At 31.2% G+C, this 20,785-nt stretch overlaps 4 protein-coding genes and 1 long non-coding RNA gene across 8 annotated transcripts in view; 2 read left to right on the forward strand and 3 right to left on the reverse strand.

The window, feature by feature from the left end:
- Positions 1 to 39: 39 nt before the first annotated feature.
- Positions 40 to 11,059, forward strand: LOC144835323 (uncharacterized). Its single transcript, XR_013611081.1, has 4 exons — positions 40 to 1,571; positions 3,896 to 3,964; positions 4,148 to 4,328; positions 11,013 to 11,059. It is a non-coding gene; the product is annotated as an uncharacterized LOC144835323 (long non-coding RNA).
- LOC144835321 (transmembrane protein 116-like) lies at positions 2,656 to 19,488 on the reverse strand. The gene is made up of 14 exons (XM_078690407.1): positions 19,421 to 19,488; positions 18,193 to 18,229; positions 16,962 to 17,144; positions 15,370 to 15,477; positions 14,864 to 14,992; positions 14,568 to 14,672; positions 13,734 to 13,783; positions 13,455 to 13,526; positions 12,874 to 12,910; positions 12,547 to 12,636; positions 12,094 to 12,145; positions 11,668 to 11,757; positions 4,715 to 4,794; positions 2,656 to 4,454 (listed from the first exon to the last, which is right to left on the reverse strand). Exons 3-14 carry the CDS (start codon positions 17,079 to 17,081, stop codon positions 4,149 to 4,151), a joined length of 1,239 nt encoding a protein of 412 aa, XP_078546533.1. The 5' UTR covers positions 17,082 to 17,144; positions 18,193 to 18,229; positions 19,421 to 19,488; the 3' UTR covers positions 2,656 to 4,148.
- LOC144858667 (adenosine receptor A3-like) lies at positions 5,242 to 6,396 on the reverse strand. The gene has a single exon (XM_078714765.1). The coding sequence runs from the start codon at positions 6,235 to 6,237 to the stop codon at positions 5,242 to 5,244; it is 996 nt and encodes a 331-aa protein (XP_078570891.1). The 5' UTR covers positions 6,238 to 6,396.
- LOC144835322 (protein trapped in endoderm-1-like) lies at positions 7,273 to 8,634 on the reverse strand. The gene has a single exon (XM_078690408.1). It carries the CDS (start codon positions 8,520 to 8,522, stop codon positions 7,554 to 7,556), a length of 969 nt encoding a protein of 322 aa, XP_078546534.1. The 5' UTR covers positions 8,523 to 8,634; the 3' UTR covers positions 7,273 to 7,553.
- Positions 19,489 to 20,606: 1,118 nt separating the features above from the next.
- LOC144835715 (copper-transporting ATPase 2-like) overlaps positions 20,607 to 20,785 on the forward strand; it is a 142,685-nt gene continuing 142,506 nt past the window's right edge. For all 4 annotated transcript variants that reach the window (XR_013611097.1, XR_013611096.1, XM_078690783.1 and 1 more), the window contains exon 1: positions 20,607 to 20,677. The gene's annotated coding sequence lies outside the window, so the exon portion shown is untranslated. The remainder of the gene's footprint in view (positions 20,678 to 20,785) is intronic.

Raw genomic sequence — 20,785 nt, forward strand, 5'->3', positions numbered from 1 at the left:
GGCAGGGAGCAAAGATTATTGGGCAGGGAGTAAGGGTAGGGCAGATGGAAGTGTGAAAGTTGATGGATGTAATGAAATGATCAATATATTTTATTGTATATTTGTATATACTACTAGTGTTTAAAAGAAGATTTTTCTGTGATTGTCTATAAGTTGACATATAATTTCATCCAAGTTTACATTTATTAAAGCTGTTTATTTTATATTCATTTTTAAATATCATATCGCACTACCTTGACCTACAAAGATTTTTATTTTGATACGTGTAATAATGTTTGTCAATTTCATGTTCTATTTATAATTGTAATTCCTGCTGCTGATTATTAATATGCAAATAGTATATTTATGTCAAGAGCACTATACAATAGTGTATTTAATAACCCACAGTGAAATGGAATATTTAAATGCACATTCAACATTTATGTAAAATTCTATTAAAATTTTTTTTTTCAAATTTATTAATAAATTTAAGTTTTAAAAAACAACGATCAAATTAAAGTTTTCTATTGAATTTTAGAAGATTTATTCAAAAACTTTATTTACAAATTTAAGAATAAACTGTTTATTTTGTTAAGAAATTAATTAAATCTTTGTTAAAATCAAATTCTAACATTTCACAATTATTATTAATTTATTAATATGCAAATAGTATATTTATGTCAAGAGCACTATACAATAGTGTATTTAATAACCCACAGTGAAATGGAATATTTAAATGCACATTCAACATTTAAGTAAAATTCTATTAAAATTTTTTTTTTTCAAATTTATTAATAAATTTAAGTTTTAAAAAACAACGATCAAATTAAAGTTTTCTATTGAATTTTAGAAGATTTATTCAAAAACTTTATTTACAAATTTAAGAATAAACTGTTTATTTTGTTAAGAAATTAATTAAATCTTTGTTAAAATCAAATTCTAACATTTCACAATTATTATTTCTAAAAATAATTTTGAGTAGAACTAGAATGCTACTGAGTTTGTAAATGTTTATTAAACCATTCAAAGATTTTTAAAGGTATAAGGTTTATAAGTTGTTTATTCTATGTTATTAATGTTACTCTTCCTAATATGGAAGTGTCTTGTCTATAAAAGGTTATCCCATTGATGGGAGAAAATATGAACCGTGTGTACACTTGACATGCACGCCTCGAAAACAAACGTACGTCACAACAAGTTAACTATTACACACAAAGTGCATAGTAAATTGACTATATTGATGAAAGATGCAAATGCATATCAAGTAGTAATTAAGCTATTTATATACAAAGAACTTAACTAATGTAAGTGTACTATTCTATTGTACAAAATGAATATACCTAAAACACACAAACCTGCAGTGTTCGTTCAACATGTCATTTTCAGTTTTCTGATAATAAATTACAATAATGTCAGTTCTTTTTTGTGCAGTATATAATGGCAATTTTATTGATACATTTTTTATTTTTTCAGTACTTAAAATCGACCAGCGATCGTTCTCGTACATCTTAAAGGGAAGGTCTTGTCTGTATTGTCACGACTTGTATATTAAGCTGTGGTGATTATTGTTAGTTTATGTGCAATTTCCTTAGGTAATCAATAGCTACCAATCTGTAATGTGTTTTATTAAATAAATGTGCCAATAAGGAAGGTTAAGCCAGGTTACAAACTATATTAGGCTTAAAATGTAAACGTCCATCCAGAAATTTCAAAAAATTAAACCAATTTCATTTCCATTTTTTCAAGGCCTTTTTTCCGACTGGTAAATAACACAGATCCAATCAACTTTTTTGTTTTGCTGTAATTGCTGTTGCCATAACAACTTCCATTAACCAAACAAAGACTAACCAATTACCTACTCTCTAATAATGCTTTATTTTTATGTTCACGATTTAATTTTGTTTGATATTGAAAACTAATTGTAGGAATTGTATATGTACATCAGCTGTGTATGGTGTATCTATTTACCATACGCACAGAAGCAGACCAAACCCAACTGTACTGTAAAACAGCTGCTGTGTATACAGAATACAGAATCATTATTGGTCCATAAGGACATTTGTTTTGTTGACAAGCTTAAAACAAATAATTAAAAATACATAAAAAGAAGCACACGTTTTTGTAATGTAAAAACGCATTACTAATAGAATTATTTACTAATTAAATTGATCTAATTTTGAAAGTACTGCACGCACTTGTTTAATAGCGATCATGTCATGATTCTACTGAAGTTACTGCAGTAAATACATTTTTTTTACTGATGATTTTGTAGAAGTCTGAGGCAGTCATAGTAAATTGTTAGGCAGTATCACCGGTATCACAATCATACAGTAGGGGTATTACTTAAGATGTACCCTGCTGTTTTGGAGCTAAAAACACCTATCACTCACCCAGGGTTGTGACCCTGTGCGTGCCTATGTTTGTGACCCTTACCTAGGGTGAGATCTGTATCTAGCCCTTAAGCTTGGTTCCCACTAGGATGCAACACAAGGACGTAACCACACTACAAGTAATTTAACCACTAACCACAATGGACTATCCAAACTGTTGTATCATTGCGTTTATCCAAATGGGAACCAAGCCTTAAGATTCATCTACCATCTAGTATGTGGACTATGGATTGTTCTGGTATGAAATTAAAATGTCAACACTTTAAATTTAAATCTCCACACTCACTTCAAATGTGAATGACCGTTTAATGAGCAAACACAGTAACAGATTAACAAAATACAAAATAATATATCAACCCAGCATTAGAAATTAAACACTGACAAACAACACAAGTGGATAAGGTACTTGTACATTGAAGACCCAGCTAAGTAGCTCAACTTAATATCACCTCAATTGTTTTCCATAATTAAGTATTTATATTTTGAATGTAAATAAACCAATGTGCTCCTAGATAGGACTAATGATATTTGGTTTCATTTCATTGATTAACCCTTCTATTTATTCATGTACTTTTAAAACTAATAACTAAACCATTCATATATTTTATCTCTTAAATTGGCTGTGGATTAAGAAAGCTCAACTTATTAAAATTATTTTTAATTCTAAAATGACTTATTTTTGCTGATGACATTGGCTGCTGACATTATGCTAAATTAAAAAACATTAATTTGCAGAAATTCATTAATTTGTGGTTTATTCTTAATGATATTTAACTTGCTACTAATGTTTCTAATCTACTTAATTGCACCTACGCACATTTATGTACTTATATTGTAGTATATTTTCTTCTTCATTTTAAATGACTGGGGTAATAATGTTCAGCGCTTAGAGGTTTCACAACATTAGGCGCTATATAAATACAGGATGATATTATTATTATTTTCATTTTTTTAACAGCACAAGGTGGTAGCATGTTCCACTTTTTCCCCCATCACTTTATGATAGTAAATTTATACAAATAAAGTAGTAACTTCCTATGCGCTGTCATAAATTCTGGTTTTTTATTCTCTTGAATGTCATGTCTTTTAGGGCTGATCCAGTAGGTAGCACTAGGGGTGCACGCTTCCCCCTTTTCACAGCTAAAATAAATTAGGAACCACTTTTTGTCAGATTATTAATATTAAATGATAGTTTTAAATCATGGATTCGCCCCTGCCCCACTCCCACAACTCACAACAGATCTTCACTCTTGATTAATACACCTTACAATATTTTACATCTGACAATAATTATTATATTATAATTAATATACCTTACAATAGTTACTATATTATATATACTTTAATTTTTTTAAATTATATTATTATTTTATCTGTGTGTACATCTTCTATTTACAAACATAAAAAAGTAAAAATAAGGCACATACATAAATTTAAAACTAATTTAACTCCCTGCTTTATAATTTAACCATGAATGTATTAATTATATTATTCATTATTATTTTCAATTGTTTTTTTCATTTTAGGCAAAATCTACAAACATGTACATCGATGGCAATATTGTATAATATGTAAGACAAATACTTTAAACAAAGGTATTAAAATACACACATAATGTTTTTACACTGTAGCTCTCATCAAAATTTCAAAACTATTTTTTGTAACCAAAAGGTTTGAAAAGTCCACAACCGAGATTTACCTTTGCGAGTTTGTGAGTCTAACACTTCAGTTTGAGTTTTCTTTCTAAAAAGTACATTTTTTTATAATTTCTCTTGTAGTTCACTCATCGTACGTCGTGGTTTCTGAATACGAGGGCGTCGAACACCTAGAACTCGTCCTGCTCGTGCTCGCTGAACGGCCCTTTGGAGAAGTCGCTCGTTCTGGCTGCAAACTAGTTGTACTTTCAGATTTTGCCGAGTGTTTCGGCCATCTCTTTTGTGCGCCTGTACCATAAACGCGGTAAGTTCGTGCACTAAGTAGAGTCTTATTTCCTGCATTGGCCCTCCTTCCAATCTTACGGAATGTGGGACGTGTCCATCCGTAAACAATGCAGTTTAGAAATCCCTGACTTGGTGCTGTAATTCCCTGATTTAAAAAAAAAAAGTAAGATGTATTAAATTTAATAAAAAAGTTGATGATTTTGTAATTTTGAAACAAAGACCCGATGAGGCTATTACAGTAGTTCAATGTGTGGAATGACTTTATTTTTCATGCATGCATTTTGTTCGAATTAATCTGTAAAAATAAAATGCATTTTTCTTCTGCTTTAATTTTAATATTACATCTTTTAAAATGTCGTCATCAAACTTTCCTTTCCAGAAAATACAATAAAAATACTTTCTTACCTGTAAAATATATAGAACTGAATAATCGCTCACTGAAATCTTTTTATCTGAGGCTAGGTCAATTATCCCGAGACAAAAAGCTGTGAAAATCATAAATTTAACGTTTGTAAGAATACTTCAAATCAAATTACTACCATTTACCAACATCTTTACTCCAATAACAATTCCAGTTTTCATGTTCTTCTTTGAAGTGTTCACAGAAATTGTTAAGGTAACTAAACTGTAAATATTACAACATGACAAACTGTTAGTTCTCTACAATGTGGATGGTGTGTAACTTGATGAAATTGTGTAACACGTCAGTCACCTAAGTGTGCTCACTTTAGTACTAAAACATTGTACAGTATATTCACATAATGTTGTTCACATTGTGTTTCTCACATAATGTCAAATCCGCATAGTGTTAGTTGCTCACATATAAAAATGTGCAAAATTAACATATAATATTTATGTACACAACATTTATAATATCTATGTACATATCTCGATATATTTTATCTTATTCTTTAAAATTAAGTTCATAGTAGCTACATCGTTGCTTCAATATGAGATGCATTGTTTTGTGATTGGCATTTCAAAAATCGTTTTGCATTTTGCATGAATGTTCTGTTCATGGTAGCATAAAGAAATGGATTTATTGCAGAATTTGCCCAAAAAATAAGGTCGGTAATTCTGAGAGCGCGTACCGGAACGGTGAAATCACTATCTAACGCAATCGTCACTGCGAAAGGTAACCAACAAACAAGAAACATAAGAAGCAGTAAAAACAACATTCTGGTCGATTTTAACTCGCCTTTCGAAGAAAATAATCGCTGAAAAACACTTTTACCCTTCGATGGTTTGTGAGTTTTGTTCCTTATGCTGTGATTCTGTACCCGTTTGCTGCTCTGACGGAGTGTTTTCAGTATCAGATAACTTGTACTGAAGAAGACAAATGTTGTGTACGATATGCTTACGACCGTGAGAACAACTTGGTAACGCCACGCTTTGTGATTGCAGTATAACGCTGTGCAAAGATGTAGCGCTTCATTATAACCGACTTCACCGTTGCCGTACAACGGACCGAGTAAAGGTGTAAAGACTATAAATGCATGTACTAAAACAATTATCGCCATCGATTGTGGTTTTGAAAATTTCTGGTAATCTTGAGGTGACTTGCTAACTTTTACATAACGATTGATGCCGATGATGGACAGAATCCCGACTGATATACCGGTGCAAACTAAACGTAGCATAGCTAGGAATTGACAGGCCGTGTAATCCATGTTTGACGGCCACGCACCCACGATCATGGTCATTATGAAAAACGGCATGCAAACGCCAGTTGTTATGAAATCCGCTAGCGATAAACACCACATCAGATAATAAAAAGTGTTGTGTAGCGATCGTACGTAAATAATCGTGACCATGACAAAAGCGTTGGCGCAACTTCCAATCGTAGCTACAACCGTAAGATAGGTTACAGTGATTACCATCTCTGCTTTTGTGAGGCTGAAGTCGTACGAAGAACAATTTTTCTCCATAGTTGTTTAAAGTTTGAATTCACTTGTGTACTTGCTCAACGTTCAATACCCACTGACTTGTAGACAGACATTCGAACATTGGATTAGCATGTACATGCTTAGCACACGATACCCAGTGACTGGTAAACATTAGTAGAACCTTCAATCATAAAGCAGGAATTATTCTTTCTCACTATCATCTCATCCATTCGTTTAATTAAAAGCAAAAGAAGATACTTAAAAATATTGATGACTTCGATTTAATGATTTTTATTGCGCTGTAACTTTAGTCACTATGGTAATTATTGATAACATTAAAATAAAATAAATTACTTTAAAAATAAATTGCTTTAAAATTACAATCCCATTGTTAATGGCCTCGACAACGCCAACAGTCCAGTGTGATTATGACGGTCTTATTCAAATTACTGTACTACATTAAAATGTTATTAAACGGTTTGAATGTGTGTCAGTAGGCAATCTTGTATAGAAACAAAATAGCAAATTCAATAGCCAATCAGAATCTAGTTTGAAAGGCAGTTGCCCTTAACAACATTAAAGGCTAGACCTATTACATCATCAATTGACAACTAACTTATTTATCGCTATAAAGACACCAACATAAATGGATTTTCAAGTTTTTAAGATTAAACAAAATGTGTTTTGTTGCCATGGAAGCTATAGTCATACTTTTATTTTTATTTGTTGACATGACTGTCTGCTTATGGAATAAAAAAACTGTGTCTTTTCATTAAATTTGTGTACATTGTTCACTTTCAGACACATCTTTATTTTTCCCATTATCATGTTTTTAAATTTGCATTAGTGTGTTTGTTATTTCTAAATTAAATTTAAAGTCTCATAAAGAATATTTTATTTGGATGCGGCAGGTTCATTCAACACAAGCTCAAACCTAACAGAGTTTAGATCTTTTTCCATCAGTACAAATGTTTTTAATAAAGGTATACTGTCCCCCTTTTTTGAATATGCCTTTTTAATATAATAACGAATGATAACACAAATTAGGTGAACAAAAATTATTTACATTAAAAAAAATGTAATTTAACTGATTATTTTATCTTTTTATAAGTGAAACCAATTACCTTTGTTGGTTTTTTTTTCAAAGTGAATAACTTCATTAAAACTACAAATGAATTCAAAGTCTGATTTTTCCTGTTTTTGGGAGACAATACATTTTTAAACAAATGAATGTACTATTTTTCAAAACTGTGTTGGCCAAAGAGGCTCCTTTTTAAGCCTTTATTTTAATAGAAGTTTCTATTTTATCCGCCTGATTTCACCTACATTACAAAAACTAAACATTTTAGTGTATCTGTTTATCTATCAAGGCACGGTACTACTCGTTTTGCCGCTTTTAAAAATTGCGAGTTAAGCCATGCATAAATAAATGGATCAATCGCGGAGTTGGTCCACAGCAAAATATCCATGAATTGCAGAAGATGTACTGGTATTATGCAGTTCTTATTAAACAACATCGCGATACTGAACGGTAGCCAGCAGACCATGAATGTAGAAATCATAGCGAGCAGAATGTACGTAATCTTATTGTCGTCTTTGCGTTTGTGTCGTGTGCTACTGGCATTAAAAGATGAAGCCAGACTTGCGTTTGAAGGAGGTTGCTGTTTAATGTGGATTGATGATACGTTCTGGACACGTCGTTTACTGTTCCGCACCGTCTTATAAATAACGTAGTTTGTGATAGAGAGACACGTGATGGTGATGCTAATACCGACAGACTCCAGCAATATCGCTAAGCACCAACCATCGTAGCTGTATGTGAACGTACAATGATGTAAAGCTACGTTGAACCCAGCTTCACCGAAACCCCAAAGGGGTGCCAAAATCAGAGAACCGGTGAGAGAACCGGCCCAAAACATGTTTAGCGTAATCCAACGTTTTGTAGTATACCTTGTGTACGTCTCTTTATGTAGAGATACTTTCATGAACCTGTTTATACTCATAGATGACAACATACACAGTACCATTCCAACAGTCCACAATCGCAAGTATGCAAAAATCGTACACAGCATAGCAGGAATTTCTACCTGAAGCGTAACAAGGAACATCGGCATAAGGACAGAGGTCGTGAAGAGGTCAAAACCGCACAAACAACAAACGTAAAAGTAATGTGGGTTGTGTAAAGATTTGCTGCATAATATGACGGTGATTACAAACACATTTCCAAATACACCAAGTATTGATAACACAGTAATATATACGCATTCTATGATGGTTGCAGCAGGCCAGACATTAATGTATGACGCATTACAATGTGATTCATCCATCGTAATGTTGCTTTTCAGAAATTAACAGTTACAAATATTTGATAATATACATAGGACAAACTTTTAGTACGTCACCACATAAATCTGTTCTTCCATAAGCTGTTATAGATCGTTTAGAATTCAGTTTGTGGCTCAACAAATACAGTTTGGTAAAGTTTTGACCGAATCAGATGATGAACAAAGGACTGTGGCTTCGCATTGTGAACTCCATCTTGGATACGTCCGCTCGATGATGAAGTACATGAAGTTATGACACTGATCTGATAATCCAAAGTACTCTATCAAACTTTTTTTCGACGTCAATATGTGCTGCATTAAGAAATGTATATTCCATTTATCTTTGTTGATGTACAGGCAGAACTTCATTAACCCTGGCAGTAAATTAGATTATCATGCATTCACGCCGCAAACTGCATTTAAGCGTAGTAAAAGGTTATTATTAGGAACAACAATCCTACACTAAACGCAGATAGAGGTTTTTATGGCGTGAGTATGCTAATAATAACATAGCAACTGTTTTATAACACACTTGATACGTCCAAAGTATCAGCACAGTAGTGTATTCATTTGCACAGTACTGTAATACTGATTTACACCATCTGACTGTTTTACTAGTAATTCCCAACGCTTATTTCTTGTGTAGGAACCTGGTGATTTAATGTAGCTATGCATAATTAGTTCATTAGTGAAAAACAAATATTTATGAGAACAACTTACAAATACCAGATGTGTAAGTCTTCAAACTTATTTACCCAACAACAACACATCAATTCTTTTCAATTATCAGCTAATCTCTGTTAATGTAAATATATTCACTTATGTAAAAAAAAAACAAACAAAGTTTGTCGATGTTTAATGACACAGCAGTTTTGCGTCAGGCTTCTAATTGGATAGTCATTGGTTCAATATGATCTACAGTACTCCAATGTACAGACATTGAAGATGTATTTTTTTTTTTTTTTTATTATTTTATTTTCTGTATTTCATAAAACAGTATACATTACTTATGTCATGTCATCTCAATTTACAATTATCTAAATTTATATTTTTCAATCAGAATTCGAGAGATATCTTTGTTGATTTTAACCTGCCCATATAACAATAAAATCAAACTTGCCTGGTTTGGCCACATTGCAAGAATGGATACAAACAGATTACTAAAACGCATCCTACTAGAGCAGTTGATTGGGAAGGACAGACGTGGCAGGCCGAGGAAATGATGGGAGAGTGATATCATTGGAAACAACACTTTCTACTCAACTTACAGTAACATACAAAGGGTGGGGGTGGAGGGAGAGGAAGTTCATGGGGCCAACACCCTGTGGGACATGGTGCAACATTAGATATAACAATTAAATTAATAACACAAAAGTACAAAGACAAAAAGATTTATCTTCAATGCTTAATGGGCCAACTGAGACAAGTTTTCTTCACGGTTGGTCCTCATTTTATGCTTTGTATTAATTGTATGGCATTTGATGAAATAAATGTTGAATTGAATTGAATTGAATTGAGGAGAGGCATTCACATGAAAAAGACAAGCAGCTACCTCGCTCCCACAAACAAATATACAAAGGAGTATAAACAATTATTATTTGAGCCATAATGAGCACTTGACCGATTTAATTGAAATTTATAAGTATAACCACATCAGGGACTTTAAGTATAACGACATCAGATACTTCAATACATTGAGGCTGAGTGGTTTCTTAATTTACTAGACATGATATTCTTAGATAATTAAAACCATTAAGCAACGTAAAATGACGACAGCATAGTGATATGATTATTTGGGTCATTTAAGGCCCAGTGTTTTACAATTGGGTTAAAATTAACAATATGAAATATAAAAATAATGGAAAAATTAATGCCAATCAAAAAAGGAAGGTAATTCATTTATGCAATTTAAGGGTTATTGATTACATAGTGACAACTTCCATTAAATGCATCTAATAATTATAACCTCACATGTTTTAGAGGTCACTCAACAATTTCTGGGTTGAGATACATCAAACGACAATTCAAGGGATTAAATATATCATTATAGACATCAATTAACATTTCTTGTCAATTCTGTATCGAGAACAATATCCGGTTTTGACGTGAAGACTATGACAACAAGAAAATAGAAAACATATTTGCAAATTTCATCAAAATGGCAAAGAATACAGTATAGTAGTATACTCATTAAAAAAAAAAGTGAAGTGTAGTTCCAGATAACTTAATTCTAGAGAAATTGTCAGTATTTTGAGAAATAACTTCATTTTTATGACGCATCATATTTTACAAGAGTGTTTTTTCAAGAATATAGTATGAATTTGCAAAAACCACAAAATGATGTTGTCGATTCAATATTGAATCAATTCTGTAAATATAAAATTCCTTTATATAGACACATGGTTTATTATCATACACGCCTACTTGCTGACTTCATTTCTCATAAATATTACTGTAATTAAATTTCTAAATTTAATATTGTTCATATGATAGGCACAGTACAATGAACTGTCAAGAGTTCAAATGAATCGGCAAGTTGGTTACCCTTGCAATATTGGTCACTAAATGGAGTAAGCTCCTTTCTGAAGACCTTACATCATTATTCAAATCACTTGGAATTAAGTTTGTGTGTAATTCTTTCATACATATTTATTTTGAATAAATATTTTTTTATAGTTTTTTTTTATTCATACTCATAATTTGGTGTGGATTGACTTCCAAAGTGATCAATTTATTTACATGCATTTGCGTCGAGTAGGCCGTGTTTCCGCAGCCAAAACAAAATTATTATGAATGAGATAATTATCGGTTAATTTTTCTCGAGCAGAATCGGTTAAACCCCGTTTCCACAGGCAGTCTATCGGTTAATTTTTATCGGTTAATTTTTAACGGTTAATTATCAGTTAAGTTTTGGCTGCGGAAACACAGCCTTAGATTAGATAGGTGATTTATGAGTGTCACTTACAGATTATTTTTAACCACTACTATAATTTCCATTGCTTTTCATGTCTCTAAGCTCTCTCTTTGGATTTTGCCACCTACATCCCCATCCCACAGCGCCCCCCAACCCCCCCCCACCCCCCCCCCCCCCCCCCCCCCCCCCCCGCCCCTCCCCTACTTACAAATACCAAATATTCAATTGACCTACCTGGTATCCAACAATAAAGAAAGACCAGGATGTAGAACGTTATACGTATTCTCATACTTCTTACAGCATCTCGTTGCGCATCTGTCCACACTAAAATTTTATTAAAAAATGAACATTAATAGTTTTAATTAATTTATTACACTGATTTCTTTGAAAATGAAGATGTAAATATGTATTCATCACACTTCAGTAAAATATTTTACATAAGTTGATATATACTTTACATTTCCCAGAAATAGTACAGTATTCATTTGGAGAATATTTAAAATGTAAGTGTAAGTTGTGTAAGCCTTGTGATTGGTCAATACAGCCACTTGATACTTCAAGCTCGAAATAGCTAGGTAGAAGATACAAACAGTTATAAAGTAGCCCCATGGGCTTGTTTTGAAGTTTTAAGAGTCAAATATGAGAAACAAAGATACTTACTATTTTGTTTTATTAACATTCTGAAAACTTTTATTGACAACAAATAGAAAACCTTGAAAGATAATAAAATTTACATTGATTGACAAAATGTTAAATATAAACTACTACTAGTAGTAGTATTTCATATTAAACAATAATATTGTGTTCAAATTCCCTTTTCTATTCATTTTGGCAATTTAATTAGGGTTGTTAAATTTATATTTAATACTGTTACCTTTTTAATTATATAGTAATATATGCCTTTTTTATTCTGGGTTTAATAAATGCTATACACTTCGGCGTCAACACTTTTGTTTTGTATGGTGTGTTCACTGGTGTGTGAAAACTAGGCTAGGCAATTTTAAAGGGTGTTAGGTTAGATAAATATCCACTTTTAGCTGGAGCCCATGATATTTTTATTAGTACATTTTGTCTTTTACCATTATTATCTAAAATGAAATTGAAAATACTTACAATTATTATAATCATTGAAAGTCCTAATGATATTACAAAGAAAATAGCACCATAATTCTCCCACCACCAGCTGTCGTAGTCCTCATCTCTCTAAAAATAATAATATTTATACGGATGTAAAAATGAGGCATTCATGCTATGTTAGAAACTGATTTCAATTAATTAATTTCAATTTATCAATTCAACTCAAATAACTTCTTTATGCCCAAAAACAAAAAAGATAATGAGTAAATTAAAATTTTTTTTTTTGTAGTTTTGCTAAGTTTTTGTATTTATGTTTTCTTTCAGAATTAAAACCATCTCAAATTATAATATTTGTCAACTTACGGACTGAACTGATGGTCTATAGAATAACAGCAAACATCTTGAAAACAAAAGAGAACTACAGATAAGTTTGGCATGTTAAGAGGGCGCTATATCATTAATTCGCAAGTGAAATATTGTAGTATGTCATAAAATAAAATTTCTATAAAAAACGTCTAAATATATTGTTTATTATAAATACTGCTGACTCTTGTAGTTATAGTAATCTTACTTACTTTAGCAGTCCCTGACCAATTCATCTCTGTATATTTTACATTATGGTTTGTTAAATAAAGAAATTAAATTAAAACAGAGAATGCTATTATATATTTATTAAAGAATACACTCATAGAGGGTGCTATAGCGGTATTTTTAGAGGACACAATAAAATAAGATACCTAGACATAGATAACAAGTTTAGGTTCAGGACATTTACACACATGGTGTATGTTATGCATTATTGGGTCGGATAATTGCCACTTTACACATTTAAACATTGACAGATAAATATTGTAGGACCACTCTTCCCTGGTAGGACATTCAATTAATTAAATATCGGATTCTAGGGTTGATTGTTTTAATAAAAGTTACTAAATGTGAGTTACCTGTAACATTTAAGTAGGTCAACTGTCTCATGGTAATAAACTATTGGAATCATTATTATAATTGGTAACAACCTAAAAAAAAAAACATGAAAAAACATGAAAAAACCTGAAATAAAATTAAACAAACATTATACCATATATGACAGAATATAACCCCTAATTTAGCATAAATTTAGAAATATTATTAATGTAACCCAGTTATAATCCCTGGGGCTATAATATTATTTATGAACAATCCGTTAGATATCTTTATTTCTGGTAACAAAATATAAGACTTACCATGACAATACATAAACCATTCGTAGTCCCCACTTCATTTTAATACTTGACTGTAAGTATAAATAAAAACATAAACAATTTAAATGAGTTTAAATAATAAGAGATTTGTTGATAACTTACCACGAATGTTGATAACCTATTAATGTTGATAGCTTAGTATTAATGTTGATAACTTATTAATGTTGAGAACTTAACATGAATGTTGATAACTTACCATGAATGTTGATAACTTAACATGAATGTTGATAACTTAACATGAATGTTGATAACTTACCATTAATGTTGATAACTTAACATGAATGTTGATAACTTAACATGAATGTTGATAACTTAACATGAATGTTGATAACTTAACATGAATGTTGATAACTTAACATGAATGTTGATAACTTACCATTAATATTAATAACTTAACATGAATGTTGATAACTTAACATGAATGTTGATAACTTAACATGAATGTTGCTAACTTACCATTAATATTAATAACTTAACATGAATGTTGATAACTTAACATGAATGTTGATAACTTATCATTAATGTTGATAACTTAACATGAATGTTGATAACTTAACATGAATGTTGATAACTTAACATGAATGTTGATAACTTATCATTAATGTTGATAACTTAACATGAATGTTGATAACTTAACATGAATATTGATAACTTACCATTAATGTTGATAACTTAACACGATTGTTGATAACTTAACACGATTGTTGATAATTTAACATGAGTGTTGATAACTTAACATGAATATTGATAACTTACCATTAATGTTGATAACTTAACATGAATGTTGATAACTTAACAACAATGCTGATATCTTACCATTAATGTTGATAACTTCATTGCTCTATTTTGTCTATCTTTTATTCGCACATAAACATTCAAAGAGTAATTTACAGTCAAGAAAAATGTTGACACATGGAATGCCTGAAAAGAACAAATTATAATCAAATTATTTAAAAGTATTATTAAAAGGTTTTCTATTTGTTGCAGTTATTGACCCCCATGCAAGGGGTTTATTTCCCCCCACCCCCAATTAATAAAAATGATGGGATGTCAGTATGGTAATAGTAATTAAGTAGCCTTTGATGAATAAATAATAATAAAATAATATTTACTTCTGTAATAGCTTGTAAATAAACACAGCCTTCGCTGTCATCCTTGTCATCATTCCAGACAGCGGCACCTATAACCCAGCATATTGCCAACCCCAAGTCAGCTAATGACAAGTGGAATAAAGGCCGTACCTAAAATATAAAAACTCGTTGTTAAACAAACACTTTTTTTGAAAATTCACACCCATCAAATATATTATATAACACCTTAATAAATTCCTGTCATTTGATTGGACGATTGTGGGTCACTTAGTACACACTATTGAATGGTGGTTCAATAGTACTTTTTTTTCGTGCATAAAAAAAATGATTTTTTTAGAGCTTCGCCTTGTTGAAATATAACCTTTCATCATTCACCTCATGCCATTATTTTTATACCATTACACTCATAAACATTCATTATTTGTTTACTATTGCATGGCAGATTTACTACAATTATTGCAAACATGCAAGACTAACATATCTCGATGAGACTAAATAAGCAATAAAGATTCTGGTAGTGTACCTACCTCTTCACTTGTCACCACGCCCTTTATTATGGAGTAAATGATAGTTGAACTCGCCCCTATGATACTCAGAGAGGCAAACACTATATGTATGTATCGAAGAGCCAACAACTACAAAAACAGAATATAGAATTATTCTAAGAGACAGTTTTTCATTTTAACAGTTGTGGGTGGGAAAGAGGGGGGGGGGGGGGGGGGAGTGCAAGGGTTTTTGGATTAGCAAACAATAGTGATGTATAAACGTAACTGTTATTTACAAATTTAAAAACTTTTAGAAGAGAAAAAAAAATTGAATGGGTAGTTTATACCAGCAACCTGTTCTTTAACATGGTACATATAACACTTTATTTAGGTCTTAGATGACCTAATAAAATTTGCATAATGAAGTATTAACAGCAATATAAATAAATCCTGTATAAAATATAAGTTAAAATAAAACAGTAAATATATATAGATAAACTAGCGAAATTAAAGAATTCAGAAACACAACATAATAAAGTTATAAAAACAACACAACATCTGTTTTCTGGCTATAAAACGGAAATTAAGACAGTACAGTATCAATCTGTTGAAAATCAATTTATATAAACTTAAATATCTATTGTATTCCTTTTGTAGCTGGCTCGTACTTAAGGCCATCTTCTAAGCGCTAAGGAAGTTGGTGTCAAACCATTTGGCATTTCCTAAGATACACCGTAAACCATCGAGGAAATGGCACAACTATTAAAACAATGCAACAGGTTATGATACAAACCCTGCTAGTAAAGCTAAAAGTTGATTCAGTTAATTTATTTTATATTATCTATTTGTTTTGATTCTCTGTGTAAAGGTAATCTGAGTGAATCTATTGATTTCTCTTGTTTACATACATATTTATATACAGCAAATAAGCAAGAGCAAAAGTCCATTGCCTGTGTTATATTTTACGACTTAGCACTTTAAAATAATAAATTGGAAAATGAAAGTTACAAGCTATATGCGTGATTGCAACCAAAAAATTTATTTCTCAAGACAATAATTTAGTTTTTGTTTTATTTAACTGAAATAACAATGTTTGTTGTTTTAAAGTTTTTTGGAGAGTTTCCAATTGTCAAAGTGTTTGGTAAAAAAACAACCATTTACTGTTAAAGGCAATATGAAATGTATACGTTTTTGGTATATGTCTTAAATTTTCAAATACATAGGATTCTCTCACATTAATGCAATCAAAATACTGCCACACATACTCGGAGACAAAATAGATAAAAAGCTATTGTAAACAGCAGAGAGAATTTGATGCACAGTACTGAGCATAATGAGTCAGCTATTTACGCAGCTATTGTCGCGGTTGTTGATCGTCATGAAAAGCTCAAGTGCTAGATTTATTTACATTTATATACAACATAACAATTAAAAAGGACAAACATACTATAGAAATTATATCAAAAAATGTCTTTCACAGGATCACAAACAGTAGAGCATGATCCATAGAGAGAGCATAATAGATTTTGAACTGAAATATTCTTTTAAAAGTTAGTATGCATACTTGACTCAAGTACAAATACCAGTAAGTTGAATAAGCAAATTTGATTAACAATAACAAAATATGATCTTACCAATTCTTCATTCTCCTCATCGTAAACTGAACACCTGTTGTGGAATCTTTGCGCCATGAACGTTACATCATGTACGTCAACATGCGAGAGATTTGATGCGATGTGATTGTACGGTTCCATGTTGATGGCCAATATACTCAATATGTTAAGTAAACTCAATAACTATTAGTTATTAGTTAAATGCTAAGGAAGAGAACAAAAACTGTTAAAAATTACACAATGGTGTGTTAGAATATTCAACGAAAATAAAATTCAATGAAAATTGAGAATTAAGAAAACTAACTACATTTAATTGATTAATATCCTATTCAAATAACAATTATATAATGATTGCCTAATCAAGTTAAAACCATTTTTGTTTTGCACACATGAACAAAATAATTATACCAAAAAACTGTCGGAAGCGTTCATGATTCGCTGTAGGCCTATATCATTATCATAACTTCAACATTTTCAGATGTGGTGATGCTCATTTTAAATAATATTGAATTGTTAAAGACTTAAGCTTTGTCTACACTATCAAACTAGTTTAACAAAAAAATGTGAATATGCCCAAATATGGTAGTGATATGCTTAAATATGGTAGTGATATGCTTAAACATGGTATTGATATGCTTAAATATGGTAGTGATATGACATCATGATGTCCATATATGGGCACATCATATATATTTGTCACATAATGTTTGATAGTGTGGACAGAGCTTTAGAAATGTCTTTTTTGCAAAATATCGCCGGTAGGTGATGACACTGAAGCATGTTGCAAGCTATTAGCCAACTTCCCTAGGTGTGTCCGCCTGCAACTCAGTAATAATTACTACTATAACGTTCTTCCTGTTGTTAATGCTAAATGCTATATTAATTACATATTGGAGTCATTAGCGTACTTCCATAGGTGGGTCTCAAGCTCGTACTTAATCAACATTAAGTAAATATTTCTCTGTACACTTTACTAAAAAAAAAAAAAATGAATCCTGCAGAATTTATTATCTTTTTTTTTTTGGAAGTCAGTGTATTTAAAAAGGCATATCTCTTATCTATTAAAGGTATGGTTTATACATTTGGAACTATGAAAAAACTGCAAATTAATGAATATCATAATTCAGGTGTTGTTGTATACAAACATATTTGTGTAGGCACTCATGCATGCATAGGTCTACTGGGCATTGGATCAGATTCAATAAACTTATACAATAGTTCTGAAACTTAACAAATACAATTTAAAACTTACCATTATTGTTAAAACTGCACTATCGCATCAGACGAACCTACAAGAAAAATGCAGAAAATGTCAAATGTCACCAATTTTGGATGTGGGAGTATATATATACAGTTATAGACAGTACACACTTATTATACCTATTATAATAGGTCATACCCGTTCGGACACTGTTTCTTAACAAAGATAAAATAGTTCGTCCAGACTATTGCTATCGCCATGGCACACTAAAACAAACAGTGATAAAGATTTTAATATACTGGGGGCTAAGCAGAATAAACATAGATATTCCTATGTGTATTAGAGCTAAACAGAATAAACATAAAACAATCATGTGGATTTTCACATGATTGTACACAAGTCAACAATTAAAACCGTAAGAAATTAAATCAGGAAATTATAAATTTGCTTTTACAGCCACAGGGCAAAAAAAGTAGGATGTCTGATTAACAAAGTTTAAAGTATAGCGTGCCATACCTTCATATAGCGTGCCATACCTTTGTTCATCAGTAAACCTAAATTATTGTCTTTATGTATTTAAAATGTTGTTGATTTATACAAAAATGGTAAAACTACGAAGAACAGTAGAAATATAATAATTTCAAAATATTTGTGTGTGTTCTTGCCATGCATATATTGTGTGATTCATTTAATACTTAAATTTTATGAATGGTAACAATAACAGCAATTGGATATAGTTACTGGTGGTCATTAACTGTGTACAGTTTAGCTGATGGACACAATGGAGAACATGGTGTTTTATTGTTACAATGTATTTAATATTTAATCATAAAAAGGCATGGCAGTATTACTATGACTTAATTTTTAAATAATTGCTTTTTATGAAAAAAAAGTCCTGTAACAATCCTCTATTATACTTGAATTTTAACTTGTAACTTTTAGGCCTATAAATATGTTTTTAATATAATGTTTTGTTTATGTTAATTATTATCAAGAATTTTTCACTTTGTATGCCCCTACCTACTACCACAGTAATAATAATTAATAGTTACGTGCTTAGCATATAGGCCCTATCAGTAACTATTAAAGCCCTACTTGAACTTTGCTCAATATGGGTTATAATAGCAGCCCAATACTATAGGCTATAGGCCTAATGATAAAATCAACTGAAATGTTCGTTGTTTGGAAATAGGCCTAGGGGTACACACAAGGAAACACACTCTCTTATGTTTACTATAATAAATTATTTATACTATATAGTGTAATTTTGTTAACTTACCATAGATTTATCAGAGTTTCTTACTACGTTTTCAGCCTCTATTGTGTGTTATGGAAACCACAAAACTAAAGTTAGTCACTTTACTGAAGACCTTGTGATTGGTTTATTATTATCATAGAGGGCGGACTGCATGTTTTATGATACGTCAGACACAGGTTCAAAGTGGAGGCTCCGTGCTGTCATTGGACAAAAGTTTAAATCACATTAATAATGAAGACGATGATGTTATGGCACGGATGCCATGAACAAAATTATTAGCTAAACATAAGTACTATCAATAGCTTTTTGACAATTGGACGAAGTAAGTACAGAGGCGCTCAGTTAAACATTATTATTGCTCAGATGGAAAAAGTTTGATCGGAATTCAGTTTAGAAACAACTAAATTTTTGGTAAATTTATTTTATTTATTTTATTAATATAAGCGCTATTTAAAGCTTATGGCTGTCCATGGGCCTATATCTATTTATTTCAGACTAGTGTTTTTACGAATTCGTTAAGCTCCAAATTTCTCGCGAAAATAATATGTGCCTACCACCAGCATTATTTATTTGTTTTACACACCGTAAGCTTCTCTTATCCTTGTCTAGACGTACACACATTTTATGTGACAAAAAAAATTATGATGTGCCTATATGGACATGATGATGTCATATCACTACCATTGGGCATATCACACAAACTATAGTTTAGACAGAGCTTTACAAATGGGACGTGCGCCACCATGTTGCTCCAATATTATTTTTTCAAAGGGATTTTTAATATGTAATAAAATAACACTACAGTATTATTATGCGTGCATGGTACTTGCTTGTCCGATAGACTTTATTATTAGACGGTTTTTATTATGTATTGTAGGTCTCCTAAATAAAGCCTAGCTAGCAATTTCATTGTGCTAAGAGATAATCCCATGTGTATTGTGAAATACTTCAAACACAATTGAAAAAACATGTTCTTCCAATCTCCCTGAATGAGCCATGCCAAAGACCGTATATCATATAATAGGCCTAGTATACGATCTTTGGTGATACAACAAACGCCTACTGTATTAGCTGCTATTAATAAAATTGCGTAATACTCTATTGGGAATTCCCTTTTGTGATCAGGTGACTAAATCTATACCAGCTGTACCACCTGATCGATCAGCTGACCACTCACGTGACCAAAAACGTTAATTTGCATAATTATTGGTGTTGGAAAAATTTCGTTGAAATAAATAACACAAACAATTTGATTATAGATTGTTTGATAAAATAGATGTAAGTAATTTTGTAATTGTAGTTTATTATTATGTTTAGTATGTAGAGAACACGATGTTGGTTTTATAATGTATGAAAGTTGATTATGTGGCGAGCTAGGCATAGGCC

The sequence above is a fragment of the Antedon bifida genome, chromosome 2 (assembly GCF_963402885.1).
Source record: "Antedon bifida chromosome 2, ecAntBifi1.1, whole genome shotgun sequence".
Classification (NCBI taxonomy): Eukaryota; Metazoa; Echinodermata; class Crinoidea; order Comatulida; family Antedonidae; genus Antedon; species Antedon bifida.

Coding starts and splice junctions, on each gene's coding strand:
- LOC144858667 (XM_078714765.1), bottom strand. CDS start 6,237: ATGGAGAAAAATTGTTCTTCGTACGACTTCAGCCTCACAAAAGCAGAG.
- LOC144835322 (XM_078690408.1), bottom strand. CDS start 8,522: ATGGATGAATCACATTGTAATGCGTCATACATTAATGTCTGGCCTGCT.
- LOC144835321 (XM_078690407.1), bottom strand. CDS start 17,081: ATGGAACCGTACAATCACATCGCATCAAATCTCTCGCATGTTGACGTA. Junction 12,146..12,546: donor TTTCAATGATTATAATAATT/GTAAGTATTTTC, acceptor TTATCTTTCAAG/GTTTTCTATTTGTTGTCAAT. Junction 4,795..11,667: donor TCTTTATTGTTGGATACCAG/GTAGGTCAATTG, acceptor TGATTTTCACAG/CTTTTTGTCTCGGGATAATT.